Source organism: Anarhichas minor, unplaced genomic scaffold (genome assembly GCF_050575085.1).
Source record: "Anarhichas minor isolate MPS153535 unplaced genomic scaffold, ASM5057508v1 ptg000024l, whole genome shotgun sequence".
NCBI classification, from domain to species: Eukaryota; Metazoa; Chordata; class Actinopteri; order Perciformes; family Anarhichadidae; genus Anarhichas; species Anarhichas minor.
This window is the reverse complement of record NW_027466470.1, coordinates 7585776-7602500: the sequence shown is the minus strand read 5'-3', so window position 1 is coordinate 7602500 and position 16725 is coordinate 7585776. Positions and strand designations below refer to the sequence as shown.

General features: G+C 43.9%; 2 protein-coding genes across 2 annotated transcripts in view; one reads left to right on the top strand and one right to left on the bottom strand.

The window, feature by feature from the left end:
• skila (SKI-like proto-oncogene a) overlaps window positions 1-12228 on the top strand; it is a 33442-nt gene extending 21214 nt beyond the window's left edge. Inside the window, exons 3-8 of the mRNA XM_076097204.1 lie at window positions 1-74; window positions 746-834; window positions 2685-2827; window positions 5430-5779; window positions 6393-6623; window positions 7857-12228. The exon at window positions 1-74 is cut by the window's left edge and continues 22 nt beyond it. Of these exons, the coding sequence (XP_075953319.1) occupies window positions 1-74; window positions 746-834; window positions 2685-2827; window positions 5430-5779; window positions 6393-6623; window positions 7857-8105 (1136 nt within the window). The 3' untranslated portion in view covers window positions 8106-12228. The remainder of the gene's footprint in view (window positions 75-745; window positions 835-2684; window positions 2828-5429; window positions 5780-6392; window positions 6624-7856) is intronic.
• A 1409-nt stretch (window positions 12229-13637) lies between these two features.
• Window positions 13638-15634, bottom strand: gpr160 (G protein-coupled receptor 160). Its single transcript, XM_076097205.1, has 2 exons — window positions 15321-15634; window positions 13638-14789 (listed from the first exon to the last, which is right to left on the bottom strand). The coding sequence occupies exon 2, from the start codon at window positions 14729-14731 to the stop codon at window positions 13838-13840; it is 894 nt and encodes a 297-aa protein (XP_075953320.1). The 5' UTR covers window positions 14732-14789; window positions 15321-15634; the 3' UTR covers window positions 13638-13837.
• Between the last annotated feature and the right edge of the window lie 1091 nt (window positions 15635-16725).

Below are 16725 nucleotides of genomic sequence, written 5' to 3'. Positions count from 1 at the left end.
GCCAGGTGAGGAAACCCTCAGCAGATCTCTGCTCCCCCAGCAGCAAGTTGAATGATGCCGACCCTGAAAGAAAGGTCAGTCGTCGGCTCCCTTCCTATCCAACCACCCCTCCATCACCTCCGACACCCCCACCTCTCTTTCCCCCCCTCGTCTACACACAGGTCGGCCTGTCAGGGTCACCACCCCTCCCCACCCCACCCTGACTGACAGACACACCCCCTGCTCACCCATTCATAGCGGCACGCTTCTCCTCTCTGACCTGTCAGGAAATACACTCATACAGCGGCTGAAGGGCTTTGCTTCTTCACCTCCCCCCCCATCGCAGCACACACCGACTTTACATGCACACACCGAGGAAGAACCTCTTTATTATGATTATCTCTTTTCTCCAACATGTGCACACACGCAAACACACACAAACTCTCTTTCTCCCAGCTGATGCCTGACGGATGATCCCTCATCCACATGTATGCATGCATGCATATATTAGCTTTATTAGGATTTAGCACCATGTGCAGTACTGCACATTCCCTCCACCTCCTGCCGCTTCTCCCCCCGTGTGTGCGTGTGTGCATTCAACAATTCCGTTGTGATAATTCATCTGCGCAGCTGCAAAATTGTATGCTAAGATCAATAACTGTAGATGGAAGATGCCATGTCGTGCCTTTTGTAACTGCAACACAATGCTCAGGAGACGGTGTTGCCGTATTATGTGATATTTATCTGTGTGTTTTGTTATTTTTAGGACAAAACATCTTCACCTACTCTGGTGTTCAATCGTCTTTTCGCGGACATCAAGGAGGAGCCAGGACACCCCACCCTGGTCCATCCCAGGTACTACACCTCCTTGACTTTGATTAAACAATCCCAACACACCGCTTTAGAGTCGCACCTAACGGTTATGTTCATTATCAAGCATCTAAAGGTTACTTTTCCGATTAATGATTGAGAAATGGCCATTACATGTTCTCAGAGACTAAACTGACATCTTCAAATGTCTTATTTTGTCCACTACTCAAAGATACAGTTTACAAAGATATAAAATGAGAGAAGAGCAGTACATTCTCACATTTGAAACCAATTATTTGAATTTTTACATGACGTTGTTGTTGCTTACTGCACGTCTACTTCATTTATAAAGACACATGATTTCTTGCATTAAAGTAGTTTAAGTTGTTTACATTTTTTACTAGCCTGCTGCCTCTGATACTGAAGGTGGTTTTTTTGCTTCTCTACTTTAGTAAAATAATTACTAAGTAAAGTTTAAGTTCGACTTGAGTTTCTTTCTGAGTAAATTAAACTCCCATCCCTAATCTCCCTAATTGGCGCTGCGATCCCACTTCTGCTCTGTTCCCTCCTCGTCCTCCTCTCCTTCATCACATGTGCCACTCCTCTCCCTCCCTCCCTCCCTACTTCCCTTTTCTTTTCAGAGCCCTCGTTTCCTCTCTTCTGTTTCTCGGTTCCTCCCTCCATTCCTCCCCTGAGCACACCAGCCTGTGTTTGGATATGGCGCTCTGATAGCTCACACAGTAATCTGACCCAGATTTCGTTTTTTAACTGGAATTAGACGGTTTATGGCACCACAGCTACATGTGACCGCCTTGACACACTGACTGTGTGGAGGCTCACAGACATCAGGCCAGACACATTGGCAGGATTAGAGTTCTGGTCACCTACCAGCATCACATGACGGCTACACTCTCAAACCAGCCGGGACTTGCGTGGTATTTGGGTTCTAGCAGAATCCATTAGCGGTACACTTTTCAAATACAAGCCAGGCTTACATTATTCAATCACATCTTTCATGTGAAGGAGTTTCAGATTCCCATTGAGGCGAGCAGTCTCCATCCAGAGGACAGGAAGCCAGGCTGGGTTGGTAGTGCTGTAGTTTTTTTTTTTTTTTTTTTTCAGGCAGAGCCCCACTGAGCTGTCATGCTCAGCCTAGTTCACAGCTCCAGCTCTGTCTGGAGGGGACTGCTGGTGGGGGAGGGGTTTAGAGCTTCTCTCCTCTCCTCCATCTGCTTCTCTATCACTCTGTCTCTTCCTATTCCTCCCTCTACTCCCTCCCTCCCTTCCCACCATCCAGCCAGGAATAGACAGATAGTGTTGGCTCAGTGGCTTCAGTGCTTCTCCAGGCGGTATCTCTCCCTCAGTTGTACCCACTACCTGGACATTGGTGATAAGCCGAAAGGTCCGTTTAGGCCGAGATCCTGTAAACGGACGATAAGAAGTGTCCGTGTTCCACACTGTGTTTCCAGCTCTTCAGATGCTGCAGTTACCGGAGGCTGAGCCGCTACCAAATTACTTTTCTTTTGTTACTCTGATTCAGCTGCGTTTTATTGCTGGAGAGTTTAAAAGGGCCACATGAGTTATTGCAGGTGTATGTGTAGCTTTATGTATATGAGCATTGCAAAGTCCATAACTCGTAACATTTTACGACGTTTACTGCAGAGTATGTGAAAGGTGATACTGCTACCATTATGACTAGAATGATAAAAACAAAGAGAAAACAGATGCAGCATACGCCACCTTTATGTCATCGGAAAAAACAGAAAATTACATTTTAATGCTGTTGTATGTTCAGTATTCTTATCAGTTCATTTTAAAATGTTTATGTACATGTGTAGTCAGTTCAGTTCTTTATGTGTCTTCTTTCTTTATCTCTCTCTCTCTCTCTCTGCCAGCTACTACCTGTACACATACGATAAGATGCTGGCTCCCAACGTGTCTCTGCAAAGGGAGGCGGAGATGAGCCCCGAGATGTTCGGAGCGCTGCTCAAACACCACTACAGCCACAGAGTGCTGGGCCACGACGAGCCACCCATGGGTTAGTAACGCCACACACACTAATGCACACAGAGTCCACTCGCATTGGCAACCGTAAACACGCTGCAGTGATGCCAAATTACAAACCACTTTATCACTTTACTCAACCAAAGCAAGTCAAATTCAAATGCAATAAAAACTACAACCATAAAAACTAAAAGCCACCTCACTAACTTTGTATTTAACCTTTGAACAACCACAAGGCCTGAGCCAGATAACCTAAGAGGTCTGATATTGGATAAGCAGGTCAGAGAGGTACTATAGGTACTATACTGTGGAGCAAGAAGTAAAATGTGATCAAATGTAATGTACATTTTCCATAAAGTTCCCAAGATATACTGAGCATTGTCGTCCTGTTAGATAGGATACGAGTTCGCTTCTCCAGGGCTTCGGTTTTTATTTTATGATCCATTCTGTCAACCGCTGCACTCAAATCTATTAAACTAAAATAGAATAATACCGTGTCTTACTCGACGACCTACACTCTCCAATAAGTGTGTTCATGCAGGTAAAAAACGGACAAGAGCAGAGCTAAACACAGGCACGCAGTTTGTTTATTAAATTATTAGTTTTAGAACACGCTAATATTAGCTGAACGCTCACGTGTTCTAGCTACGTTACCCAACAGGAGATGGATGGTGAAGGCAATAGAAATGGTTGTGATATTAACACAGAGTAGTACTAATAAACCGTGAATCCACTTTTTAACCACGTTTCTCTTTGCTCCTGGAAAACGATAATGATTGATAGTCCATTCTATAATATATACGTCCTTCAAAACTGTTTGAAACTTGAGTAATATGTTACGTTAATGTCCCTTATTCAGAATTCATAAACAGTATATTAACATTGAATGAATAGTTTAATAAAAGCTGGTTGAAAGCTCTGGGGCAAAGACAGTGCGTGGCCTTTTGAGTTAAAAATGTTTAAGTATTTCCACCAACAACAAGAGACAGACAACGCTGTTGATATTTGATCATTTAAATAGTACTTCATAACTACTCGTGTGTACACTAGAAACATAAACACGGCTACTATAAATACATGACACGCATACAGCAAGCCATTCACATGCATAAGTAGAAGAGACATGCAGAGCAGACACGTGCTCTTACTGTAAACATACATCCTACAGTCAACTACCATCCAACACTCACACACACATTCATGCACACACATTCATGCACACACTTCCAGCCTGCAGCCATGCACATAATCATGCATTGACCTTCACATAAAGACTCTGGGGGCACCTCAGTATTGATGAACAAGAGTGGTGGAAATGGCAGCGACCTCTTCTCTACCCTGTGTGTCTATGTGCATGTTGACGTGTGTTTAATACTCCTGAATTAATAAGACGTGTGTATATATTTAGAGTGAGAGAGTGTGAATCATGGGAATGGTTTTCCGTCTACCATTATTACGCCACGTCTGACTGCCAGGCTGTGTCTCTCTGTCTCGCTCTGTCGCTCTCTCGCTCTCGCTCTCTCGGGCGTTTCTGCTCCCCTTTTTCTTCTCCAACCAATCCGTCTCTCTTCCGTCCATCCTCTCATCCACTATTTTTCTCCTGGCAGCGTTTTCCACATCCTCTGTGAGTCCGTGCTCTGCCTGCTTCCTCTCCCATCCATCCATGTCTCTTTCTTCTCTTGCTCTCTTCATCTCCACCTCCCTCACAGTCTGCTGTCACCCCCCCTCCCCTTTTTCCTTTTCATTCTCTTCTTTTCCTTCTTATTGAATGATTTCCTCCTCCAGTTTCTCTCTCTCTCTCTCTCTCTCTCTCTCTCTCTCTCTCTCTCTCTCTCTCTCTCTCTCTCTCTCTCTCTCTCTCTCTCTCTCTCTCTCTCTCTCTCTCTCTCTCTCTCTCTCTCTCTCTCTCTCTCTCTCTCTCTCTCTCTCTCTCTCTCTCTCTCTCTCTCTCCCCTGCTTATTTCCTTTTGATCCACGTCCAAATGAACCACTCCTGTTGTGTGTGCACATGCGCAAGTTAGTTTGAGTTGGTAAATAAGTGTCCTCTCCAGTGCCAGGCATGCTGTGTACAGAGCATCATATTTCCTGTCACACACACACTTTATGAATAGATTATTCTGGCCTTTGTCATGCTCTCTTTCACTATTTCGTCTTCTCTTTCTGTCTCTGAGCTTATACCTTCAAACACACCATCATTAGTAGCCCTACACATGCCCCACGGCAGCTTCTGTACACGTTTGTGTGTGAGAGTGTGACACCGCCTGTTTGATCCTCATCCCGTGATGTACACCTTTAAAGTGAGGGAACGAGAGTTTGAACAGAGGAGGAGCCCACGCAGAGTGGCGTAGCTCCCACGCAAGGCCCTTTATTTCTCTCTCTCTTCTTTCTCTGTGTCTGAGGGTACACACACACACACAGAATTTCTGGGTGAGTGTTTGGTTCCTCTGCTGTTGCCATGCCGTGCTTGCGCTCACGCGGAGAAAGTGGTGTGAGCTTTTATGAGGTTGTGCGAGGGTGTTACCTCAGTGTAGGCGGGAGCGTGTGCACGAGCTCGACTCGCACTTCCTGTCTTTCAACCACCTCCTCATTTCTTTTTGTTTTTGTTTTAAAACTCCTTCCTCTTCCTCCCTCCACAGATCTTCATGCGTCGCCTCCCGTCGCCGCTGCTGGCGCCGAAGAGGCCAAATCCCAACGTGCCGCCGCCGCCTCGACCAGTGAGCGGGAATGCCAAACCCAGGCAGTTTCCATGGAGACAAGCAGCCAGAGCTGCAAGACAGCCGCCCACACCCCCCCTCCTCCTCCCGTGTCGTTGTCGTCGCCGGTAACGGAAGTAGCGTCTACGGACATGGGCTTTGCCATGAGCGTCGCTGCGGCGGGGGGGCTGGAGGACGACAAGGACAGAATCGTGGTGGAGATCATGCAGATGTACAGCAGGCAGCAGGAGAAGCTCAACTCCACCCTGCACAAGCAGCTGCAGCTGGAAATGGTGAGTTGGCGGTCGTAAAAAAGAACAAAGACTCGAGATAAATGAGCCTCCGACTGAGACCACGACTGTCCTGGCCTATTAAAAGTGTCCTCGATGCTCACCTTCCACTGACCCCTCCCTCGCTCTCCTGTAGCCTAAACAAGTATCAGCCTCAAGCCTGAATGTTGGTATCAGATGCTTCTGCAATTTGTCAAAACAAGTCAGCAACCCTGTTTATGTAAATTACAATGTTTCACTGTTGTATAACATATTGTATATTATTCACACACTCAAGTTTAATTTCTATTTTGACATATGGAAATAGAGTTGACCTACATTGTGGTGACGTTAACATCTACGGCTGAATTATGTCCCTGCATTTAAACCCACCACTGGGATGCTTGAGAGATTTGCATTTGTATTGTAAAATATTGATGATAAAATATATGATAAAATGTGTATAGGCCTACACAAAACCTTCACTTTGTAGTCTGTCCTCTTTTTCCACTTCTACTGCCGTTGTGGTATCAAACATCCGGCCTCTCTGCGGAGGGGCTGACATTCATAGCACTTTACTCTACAAAGGGTCAGTGAAATATCACATGTTCATTGTTATTTCCCCCTGTATCTCCAGGAGCTGGAGGCGGTGCGCGGGGGCGAGGCGGCGAGGCTACGGGAGCTGAGCGCCGAGCAGCGGGAGCTGCGCAGCGAGCTGGAGGCGGTGCACAGCGAGCAAGCGCGGCAGCTCAGCCAGGCCCGCCAGGAACAGCTGGAGCTGGAGACCCGTCTGGAGCAGCTCCGGCAGCAGGCCTGCGCCTGCGAGCCGGGGTCCCAGCGCCAGCAAGAGGCCCACTACGCTGCACAGGTATGGACTTAGCAGGGAACGCGCGCACGCACGGCACCGATTTTGGCATCAGAAACATTCAGAGTGAATCACAGTGACACACACAGTCTGCACATTGGCTCTCCTAACATATGGCATTTTTTATCTCGGACGCCACAGTGCTCCAATCAAACTAAAGGAAGCATCACTGCGGTGCTCTACATATTGATGCCTCCTTTCATTTTCTAAGCATTTACAACTAATTTATTCACTTTGTTTTCAATTTATTACCATGAACACTTTGTGATGCTGCTGAAAAGATATTGACAATTTTTTTTTTCTACCATACCTTTCCTGTCCTATATGAGTCACTTTGCTGTTGAAGACACACGCACGCATGCGCACTCTCCTGCAGAGCCTTTGTTTGGGTTTCCACTCGACTTATCTCCAGATAGATTATGTTATGTTGGTCTGCAGCCTCCCCCTCCTGTCTGTCCTTGAAGCTGCTCCGCCTCCTTCGGCTTCAAAAACAGGATGTCTGCCAGTTAGCTAGGAAAGGGGGTGTGCACGTGTTTGTGTGGCTATGAGATTAATATTAGCCTGAAACTAGACATTGTCTGAAGTAATTTACCAGTTCAACACACATTTCCAAAGTCTGAATTAAAAACACAGAAGTTAATCGAACTTGAAACGAAAGAATCGAGAATGTCTTCTAAATCTTTTCTTGTTTGATGTTGAAATCACACATGATTATTATTATTGGGGCTCTTTTCTCTTCTCTTTCTTTGGCTAACAGCAGCACAGCAGGCTGTAGTAAACAAGGTTAAGGACTGGATGCCTGACAGAGTGACAAGTAATGAGGGTTAAGGTCTCTCCAATCACAACGTGTCTGCGTCTTGACAGTCACAAGATACAGTGCAACACCAGTAGATAGCCTATCTGCTACACTGTGCACAGTCTGTTACGATAGCCTGCTAGCTAACTATCTGTTTGTCGTCTAAATGTTGTGTGTTGGGTCCGTTTTGTGTACTTGTCTTGATGTATTTTTTGAGTTTCTGATGGCAAGAGATTAAAAAGAATCCCTGAAAATCTTGATGGAGTTTTGTATTGTCCGACGCGGCATCATTCCCACTCAACCTCGACATCAACAGCACGTCTAAGCGTGACTTAACGACAGATTATTGTTAAATGTGTGAGACGAAAAGTACTGTAGACATCCGTTGACCTCATGTCTCTCTCCCCCCCCCCCCCCCCCCCCTCCTCCCACCCCCACAGTTGTCGGAGTTACGTCAGAGGCTGGAGCGAGCAGAGACGGACCGGCAGGAGCTGCAGGAGGAGCTGCGCAGGGAGCGTGAGGCGCGGGAAAAGCTCGAGCACACGATCGCCCAGCTCAAGCAGCAGATGGTCCATTCTGCCACGGTGGGAGGCAGCCCCTCTCCTCCTCTTACCCCTTCAGCCGGACCCCCTAACGCCCACTGCCCGCCCTCCTCCTTCTCAGAGGCCCCAGCGGCTGGCCAAAAGTAACTGCCACCCCCCCTTCAGGCGCCTCCCTCATTCCGCTCCCAATCACCCGCCAACTCTACAGACACAAACAAATCAGCCTAAAGCAGAAAAGGAGCTTTTCATCTCCTTGGGCTGTTTTTTAAGTTCACCCCCACCCTTTTGTTTCAATGTAGGACTGAATTTTGGTTTTGTAATGTTGTGTTTCTTTATTATTATTTCTTTTTTTTTTTCTCCCTCCTCTCTTTAAACAGTATTTAAAGATTTTTTGGGGCATGTATGTTTGATTTAATTTATAGTTTTTACTGAACAAACAGCTGCTTTAGACGTTGACGGTCAAGTAGAGACCAACTCGACCCTTCCCACAATTGTCACCTGCCTCGCCCCCATCCCTTCTTGCTCTCTCTGGATCCTGGAGCTAAAGACTTTGAGGTTTCAGACTTAAGCTCAGACGCAGACTCGTCCCGGGCGTCACTTCATGCTACTACCTGGCACAGCAGCCGGTGTCCTCGGACACGTAATGGCGGCTGGTTGCGCTGCCCCTTCTTCGTCTCTGTACTTGCGGCCCAAACGCTCAAGTACCAGCGACTGCAGGAAACTGCATGGACAGTTCCATACTGCTTTTCCTGCTCCTTATGAAAACAGAGAGAAAAAAGGTGTAACAACATGTCGAAGAATATTAAATCTCTCCGGAGGAGAAAGACCTTTACTGTACAAAAAAAACAAGACATTTTGCAGATGTCGTAAAAAACCTCATGAAAATATGCCAATAGTGACGCTGAACTTGAAATGAGTGGTTTGAGTGTGACCCCCCCCCCCCCCCCCCCCACAAGGTAGCTAGCTAGCAAATCGTCTGGCCTGGACCCCAGCTGCTCCTCACACAGGCTACTTCCCCCTCTTCACTCTGCTGTGCAGCACCTGGACTCTCCTGTCGTAGACTAAACAGTCTGTCGGTTGATCCAGTGTCTCCTCTCCACACACACACCTTTCACCGCTGTACGCTAGTGCCGTTGCACTCTGCTGGGAAACTCCATAACACTGTGGTTTTCACCCACTTTAGGCTAGACAGGAAACACTGTGCTCTTTTCAGACTTGGCATGAAGAAGCCCACAAGCAGTGTTTTGCACTTAATACGCTCTCCTCCCCCAGAATCCCCAGGGAGAGGAATGTGTCTGGACGCGGGGGGAGGGCTGGTTGAACCAGTGTAGCTTTCCTAAGAAAGAGGGAAAAGCAGCGTCTCACATGTGCGGTAGCTGTACTGCCATACCATAATACATGCGACATCCTTACATGACCGCACACACACACACACTCGAGTGTGTCAGTGCGGTCCAGGCATTCAGGCAGAACAATGGGCCCCAGCGTTCCCAGCAGATGATCAAAGCACCAGTCTGGCCCCTGTTTTGTTTTCTGGGCTTCTCTCTTTTTTTTGTATCATTTGACTTCATTGTCAGCAGACGGTTTTTATCCACCACCCTGTTTGTCAGAGCGTTGTCTTCAGAATGTGGGTCGCAGGTGAAAGCAGTTAGTCCGGTTTTGGGCCTCGGGTCCGGCCCCAGCTTCACGTTATTCTGCCTGGCTGAACAAACAGCACTGGGCAGGAAGAGGAAGAGAGGGGAGCGCTGGGGGTGCAGCGGGCTGGGTGGCCCAGACGCCAGGGGTACAGAGGGAGCCCTCTTTTTGTTTAGTGCAGTCAGAATGGGGGCAGCTGTTGTAGTCTGTGGGCCTCTGGGTGAGACTACAGGCTCCACCCCCCCACCCACCAATCTCTCAACACCCTCTCACGAAACGAGCGTCACTCACTCACACATACCCGTCCATCCATCCATCTCCAGTGCCAGATCAGCTGGGGTTGTGCAGTGTTTTGTAGATGCCCAGGAGAGGAAGAGAGGACTTTTATTGTGTCAGTTGCCAGGCAAAAGCGCTTTTTATTGCCACTAAGGAGATCCCTGTAAGCAAGTGTATGAGTGTGTGTGTGAGTGTGTGTGTAAATAATTGTGGGGATCGGCCTCAGCTAAACTCTTGAGCTTTTTTTTTATGCATCTGCTATAAATGCAAATGAATAGACATTCCACTGTGCTCCATCCTGTTGAATGCAGATTTTCGTACACGGCTTCCTTCACAATAACGGACGATAAAGACCAGAGTACAGTTGTGGTTTGTTGATTGTCATGAAAGCAGGCGCAAGCCAGTCCAATCAAACCCACGCCGCTAATGTACACTCTACTGTTCCAGTTTATTGAAATTATGAAAGAAAATATTTAACGTATTAACTAAAGATTTATATTCACTCTGTAAATACAGTAGTCATTAATATATTAACTGTTCTTCTATGAAAAATCTTCAAAAGGTTTTAGAAATTGGACCAGAACTAAGGCTTCAGATGTTTTTGCTTTCTTTTTTAAAATAGTTATCAGAACTTGACGTGAGTCGTCGAGCAGGTTTTTTGGGGGGGGGGGAACGCATGGTTTACTGACACATGATACAAGACAAAGGCGAAATAGGAATATAATACTTTGTTACACACTTTGCCCCCTTTTCTGAAATGATGCATTTTCTTTTATTTTTGTGGATTTCATCTTGACGGACTGTTGATCGTGTGATGTAACGAGCCCCCCCCCCCCCCCCCCTCTGAGATAAATTGAAAATGAAACATTTGTTTAAGAAAATGCATTTTGGCAAAAAAAGAAAACAAACAAAAAATGTTTTTTCTTTTTTATGCATGTTTTGCTGCCCCTTAAATTTTGTGTCACCGGGCCAATTTATAATTTTTTTCATTGTGTAAAAAAGAAGAAGAAGAAGAAGAAGATGTTCCCCCCCTCACGTAACGCACAGACTATTAAGGCGGCTCATATGCATGAACATTGAACATGTGCAAGTTTTATATCATTACTGGTTTAGAGGTTGACGAGCTATAAATTCAGATTATGAAGAACATAAAATGTAGCCTAATGTGATTTGGAAAGTGTGTGTGTGTGTGTGTGTGTGTGTGTGTGTGTGTGTGTGTGTGTGTGCGCCACGTCTGATTGAAGCACAGCAGCTTTGTAAAGGGAACGAGAGGAAAACGTGCTTGTGTAGCTCTGGTTGTGTACTTATCTTTTCTGGTTCTGATCATTTATTCCTGTCTGGATGTGTAAACATCACTTAAAAGATAATCAGTATTAGTTTTACTGACTTAATTACCTCTTAAGAGGCACCAAACAATGTCTTTCAATTCATCACACGAGCAGATAACTAAATTTGTGTAATTTGCATTTTATACACAAGGTGCCGTTGTTTAGGTTCTTTAATCAGAGTCCATCATTTGAAACTGAAAGGGGAGGAAAGTCTCATGTGACACTGTTTGCTGGGCCTTTTTTTGTATTTTGCAGTGTTATGAGAACTTGGATATGCTTTGTACAGAATTTTTACAGGTGTGAAGTTTGCCCAACAGACAAGAACACAATTTTGAAGCGAGCAGAGTCTCACCACGTGGACACATTTGAGTACAGGTTTTACCTGCTCGTTGCTTCCCGGCTATGTGGAGAACACGTGTGAACTGTGAACTGTTGCAGAAGGTGTGCTTTGCAGTCGGCTGTGTAATTATTCTGTGCCAGTGTGGGAGACGCCAGGAAGTTGCATTGATGATTGATCACACAGATCCCTGGTTACTAAGAATAGCTGCACCAGGTTTTTAATGTAGACATCCTGCTATTGATGAAATATATATATATATATATATATATATATATATTATATATCATGGCTTTGCTAAAAAAAGAACCCTTTTCCCCTTCGATGCTGTTCTGAAACATGAAACACAGTGTGTGTGTGTGTTTGACCATTGCATACTACGTTGCCAATACTACAGTGTGATGAGACTTTTGTTCTTGCATGAATCGAGACACTGTTCTCCTACCTCATGTTGTGATATAAAAATATATGTTTTTTAAGCAGAAGAAGCTGCATCTCTAACTGTTTATCATCATTGATATTTACTAGTAAATGACATACCTGTAAATGCTTTTAGCTAATACCTCAGTTGTATCTAGTGTTTTTTTTTTTTTCTGTTTTTGCCCTTCCCTGATTTCGGATCTTGTAAATATATACCCTGTATAGATAATGAACTTGGATCAAATTCAAGTAAAGTTCTGTAGTGTCAAACCAATGTGGTCTGTTGCCTTTTTTATTTGCCCTCGTCACTTCCTTATTTGCTTAAGATTCGAGTCAACCCAATATGAACAAACAAGTGTTTTGTGTTGCGTAAACAAAAAAGAGCGTCATCTCCCGAGCCAGAGCATGTCAACCTTTACATACACAAATATGTTTTAGAGCTGCAACAGCTGGTCAGTCAATCGTTAGGGGATCAACAGACAACGTTTGACTCGTTAAAAATGACAAACTGAGCTCGTTCCACTCAAATGTTAAGATTTCTGTTTTTTCTTCGTCTTTTAGATAGTGAAGTGAACATTTGGGCAGATGAATCTATAATTAAAATAATCATAATAGAAGCCCTGAATATGTGACGAGCAGTATTGCAAGAGGTACTCAAATAATTTTATACTAGTGTAGAAATACTCTTTAGAGTAAAAGTATTGTTTAAAATATTATCAAATATTCTGAAAGTACCAACAGTAAAAGTAGTCATTTTGCATTCAATAGTCCATTTCAGAAAAATGTACATTATATTATTGTATTATAATTATTGATGCATTAATATATTCACCATCTAAATATTGCATTGGGTTAATGTTAGAAGTTCAAATGGATGCGACACAAATTAGACTATAAATCAGAAATTGTTTGTCCAATCAACAAAAAACTCGCAGGATGAAAACCGCTCAGAAGGACGCACCTTAAGTTCCACACATGTCCATGGGCTTGGTTTAAATATGGCCATAAATCAATAAAAATGTGTCCAAACATCACCAACGAGGGGTATTTACAATGAAGTTGTTGGAACATGCGTTATCATTAGTGCACATGTGGAAGTGTAAAAGATTAAGACCATTTACAGCTCTCAACTTCTAATCAGTCTGTGTTGGCTTGAACTCGGGAATCGCTACTTGCAGCTATAGTTTATATATATTACTTTATATACTGCTGGGTAGCTTGTGAATTCCCCTCTTATTGGTATATTATATTTGTTGATTATATTTTGTATTCTTAATATGAATCTGTAAAGTAACTAAAGTTATCAAGTAAATGTAGTGGAGTAGAAAGTACAATATCTCCCTCAAATGTAGTGAAAGTAGCAGAAAATGAACGGTCTTGAATAACATGCAAGTACTTTAAAAATGTTGCCTAAGCACAGTACTTGAGTCAATGTACTGGTGAGAAGTATATCTCATGGTATATTATACTGGCTTAAGTTTCATCTTATTTTGATAGCAAGGCTGCAAAATCTGAGTGTAACAATTGTGTTTGTAATTTCATATTTATATTTACTGCAGCTTTTCAGCATAATCGCAGAAAGCCCTCTGACACATTTGACTTCAAAATGGCTCCTGCTGAACCCAACACCTTAGTTTCAGGAGAGATGGACAATTCTTCTTTCACCAAACATATTACAATTCATTCTTTAGTTAATCGGTTTAATAGTTGTTCATACATTTCACTCAAAAAAACACAAAAGTCAACCTCGTGGCACATAAATATAAAGTCAGGGGATCACCAAAGTCATTAGGATTCATTCTCATAGGACCATGAATGTATATCAAACATTGCAATCCATCCAACAGTTGTTGAGACCTTTCATTCTGGGCCAAAGCGGTGCACTAACAGACAGACACGATACATTGAAATGTCCACTCACAGAAGCTGTCAGGAGGAACTGCTGCCAGGCCCTGCGTTACCTCCGACACTGGACAGACGGCACATAAAACGATCGCTATCAGAAGGCTGTTGAGGAAGCAGAGCCAGGCGATGTTCAGACTCAGGTATGCAGGTATCCCCACAGGTAGCAGGAGGGTCGTGGCCAGAAAAAACAGGAACGGGGCCCATGTCTTCAGAAATATATGTATGGTTTGATGAACGACATCTCTTCTGGAGTGAGCTCTACTCCGGTCTGTGCTTTGGTCTTTCAAAGGAGGATTTTTTAAGAATCGTGTGCTGCACCCAGCATGCAACCCTGCACAGCACAGAGTCAGGAGGAGAAACATGGAAACCTGCAGGATCTGAGTGGTGTGGATTATCCAGCACTGGTGTATCTGGGTGTGGTACACACCCTCCATGACAGGAATGAAGTCTGACAGCAGGAAGACGTAGAGAACAGCGAGGTACCACAAGAGGCCGGTCACAAACAAGCAGGCAATGAATCTGGTCCTGCCAGTGACGGGTTGCAACCTCCGAGTGACTCTGAGGAAATGGTCCAAACCGGCCACGACTGCAACAGGCCACTGCAGAGCATTGCACATCTGTCCGAGGATTTGAACCAGCAAACATATGTGGTACCAGGTCAGCTTCAAACCCAGGAGGAAGACGTATCCATCAGCGTGCATGTGCAGGGTGGTGACAAAGAGGGTCAGGATTGTGTCGACGACAGCGAGGGAAACACTGAAAACTCCCAGGAAGCTTTTGCAGATGTGGTTCCACTGGAGAAGCACCAGAGCGCAGCTGAGCAGACATTTTCCTCCCAGACTGAGCAGGATGGAGGGGATGGAGATAATCATGGTGTGCAGTTTTTAACCAGAGGTGCGTCAGAGGTGGGTCATTATGGAAACTCTGCCGCTGCAGGGGGGAGAGAAAGAGCATTTAAACAGCATTTTATCATCCGTTTGTTTTTGCCCACCTGAATATACGCAAGTCTTCCAACTCCAACAGGAAATATGTGGTTCTTTGCTCCACTATGTTCTGGAGCTGAGAGGAACTGCAGTGATCATGTGATCAAATTGTCAATTCAGAAATATTGTTTATAGCTGCTTTATAGCACCATCACACCGGTTTAAGATTGGACTGATTACAATAGTAGCAAACATCACACCAACTGTCAGCAGATAATGACTCAAATGCTGACGAAACGAGCTCTGACCTGACTCCCTTTTTTTTTCCAAATGATCCTTGCTCACTTCAATCCAATGAGAAGAGATACAAAAGACACAAACTGCCAGAAATATCTCCTGTGAAATAGAAAAGACTGTTCTAACTTTGGCAGAAAATACAAGTTAGTGTTGGACCCCACTGATCATAGCAAGATGCTGATTGAGAAAACATCCTTTCAGGCTTTTAGATGAAATAGAAGACATCTGTGACGACCCTCACCAGTTTTCTTCAGCTTTGACGGAAATGTTTCAGCGTCTGCATGGAGACGGTGTCCAACGGAAACCAGGCACTTCTTCTGTTCCAGTTAACAGCAGAAACCTCAAGCGTCTCATCGAAGTGTTTGCGATGAAGGAAGCGTAAATGATCAAAATATTAACTGATTACTGATTGATCTGTTCACTTCAGGGGTTTCTGGTTTCCCCAACGGTCGTCATGTTGATTTTCACCAACAAAGTTTTACTTCCTCTTTGCAAAACTGTCATTCAGTCTGCAACCATTTCAGTTAGCTCAATCTGTGACAATAACCCCAACCAGGAAATGGAGCACAGGCACACAGTCTACACTGAGTTTAAAGGGAAAGTGGATATTATTTCATAAGGATACTATATAATAGGAATATTACTGTTATCTGAGTTGGGAATTTATTAGCTTTTTGCTTGCACAGCATATTGTTTCAGGGATGATGATATATTTTTTCGTGATGAAGTTTACATTATATGCCAAAGTTATATTTTGGATTTCCTTACGTTTAACTGTTTTGTGGCCAATAGATAAAAAAGGCATACATTTTTTGTAACTACATAATTTTCACCCCAAGGTCTACTCAGTAGCTGTTTTGGAGCTTTTGATTGTATCACACGATCTTCCTCCAAAAATGGAGATTAAAAGTTAAGTCTTCACCAAGTAATTCTACTATTTCCAAGGTGAAGAATGAACGCTGTGCTTATTTTCATTTGTACATTTTATATTCATTTCAAAGGAAAATTGCCGGCACACAGAGTTCTTCAGAGACAAAAATACATTTCTTATTCCGTGGGCAGAAGGTGAAACATATCATTTTTTCAAATTGTGTCACCTTTTGAACGTTGAATAAATTGATTACTTTTGCATAAATTCATTTTTGCATAGTCCGTGAGCAATGTGACAAAATAAATCCATTCTTTTTATGTGGGTATTTTATGAGTATGTGGAGCACAATGGGGTCCAAACTATCATTTCTCTCTCTGTTGAAATCAACAATTGAGAAGCTTGTTTGAGGATTCATTTCTACTCACCCTGTAAACCCAGAAGTGAAGTTACAAAACGTCTTTTCTCTTTGTCCGTAGCTTCTTCTAGAGTGATGCTACAGCTGAATTGCACTCCTCATCGGCTGCGTTTTTGTTGGCAATGCACCGGTAACAACGCAGGTAGAGCTGTAGAACCTGTTTTAAAATAGTGACACAGACATTATCAGAGAGTGAACTGAGCATACAGATGTATTAAATAAGTCATTTTTACTATTTTTATTGCACTTTTTTGAATTAAGATAATGTTGCAGTGCTGCAACATATTTATCAATATTGATAAATCATCATTTATCACATCCAGCTTTACACTAATAGATTTCTCTCATTTTGACACGAGA

Coding starts and splice junctions, on each gene's coding strand:
- gpr160 (XM_076097205.1), bottom strand. CDS start 14,731: ATGATTATCTCCATCCCCTCCATCCTGCTCAGTCTGGGAGGAAAATGT.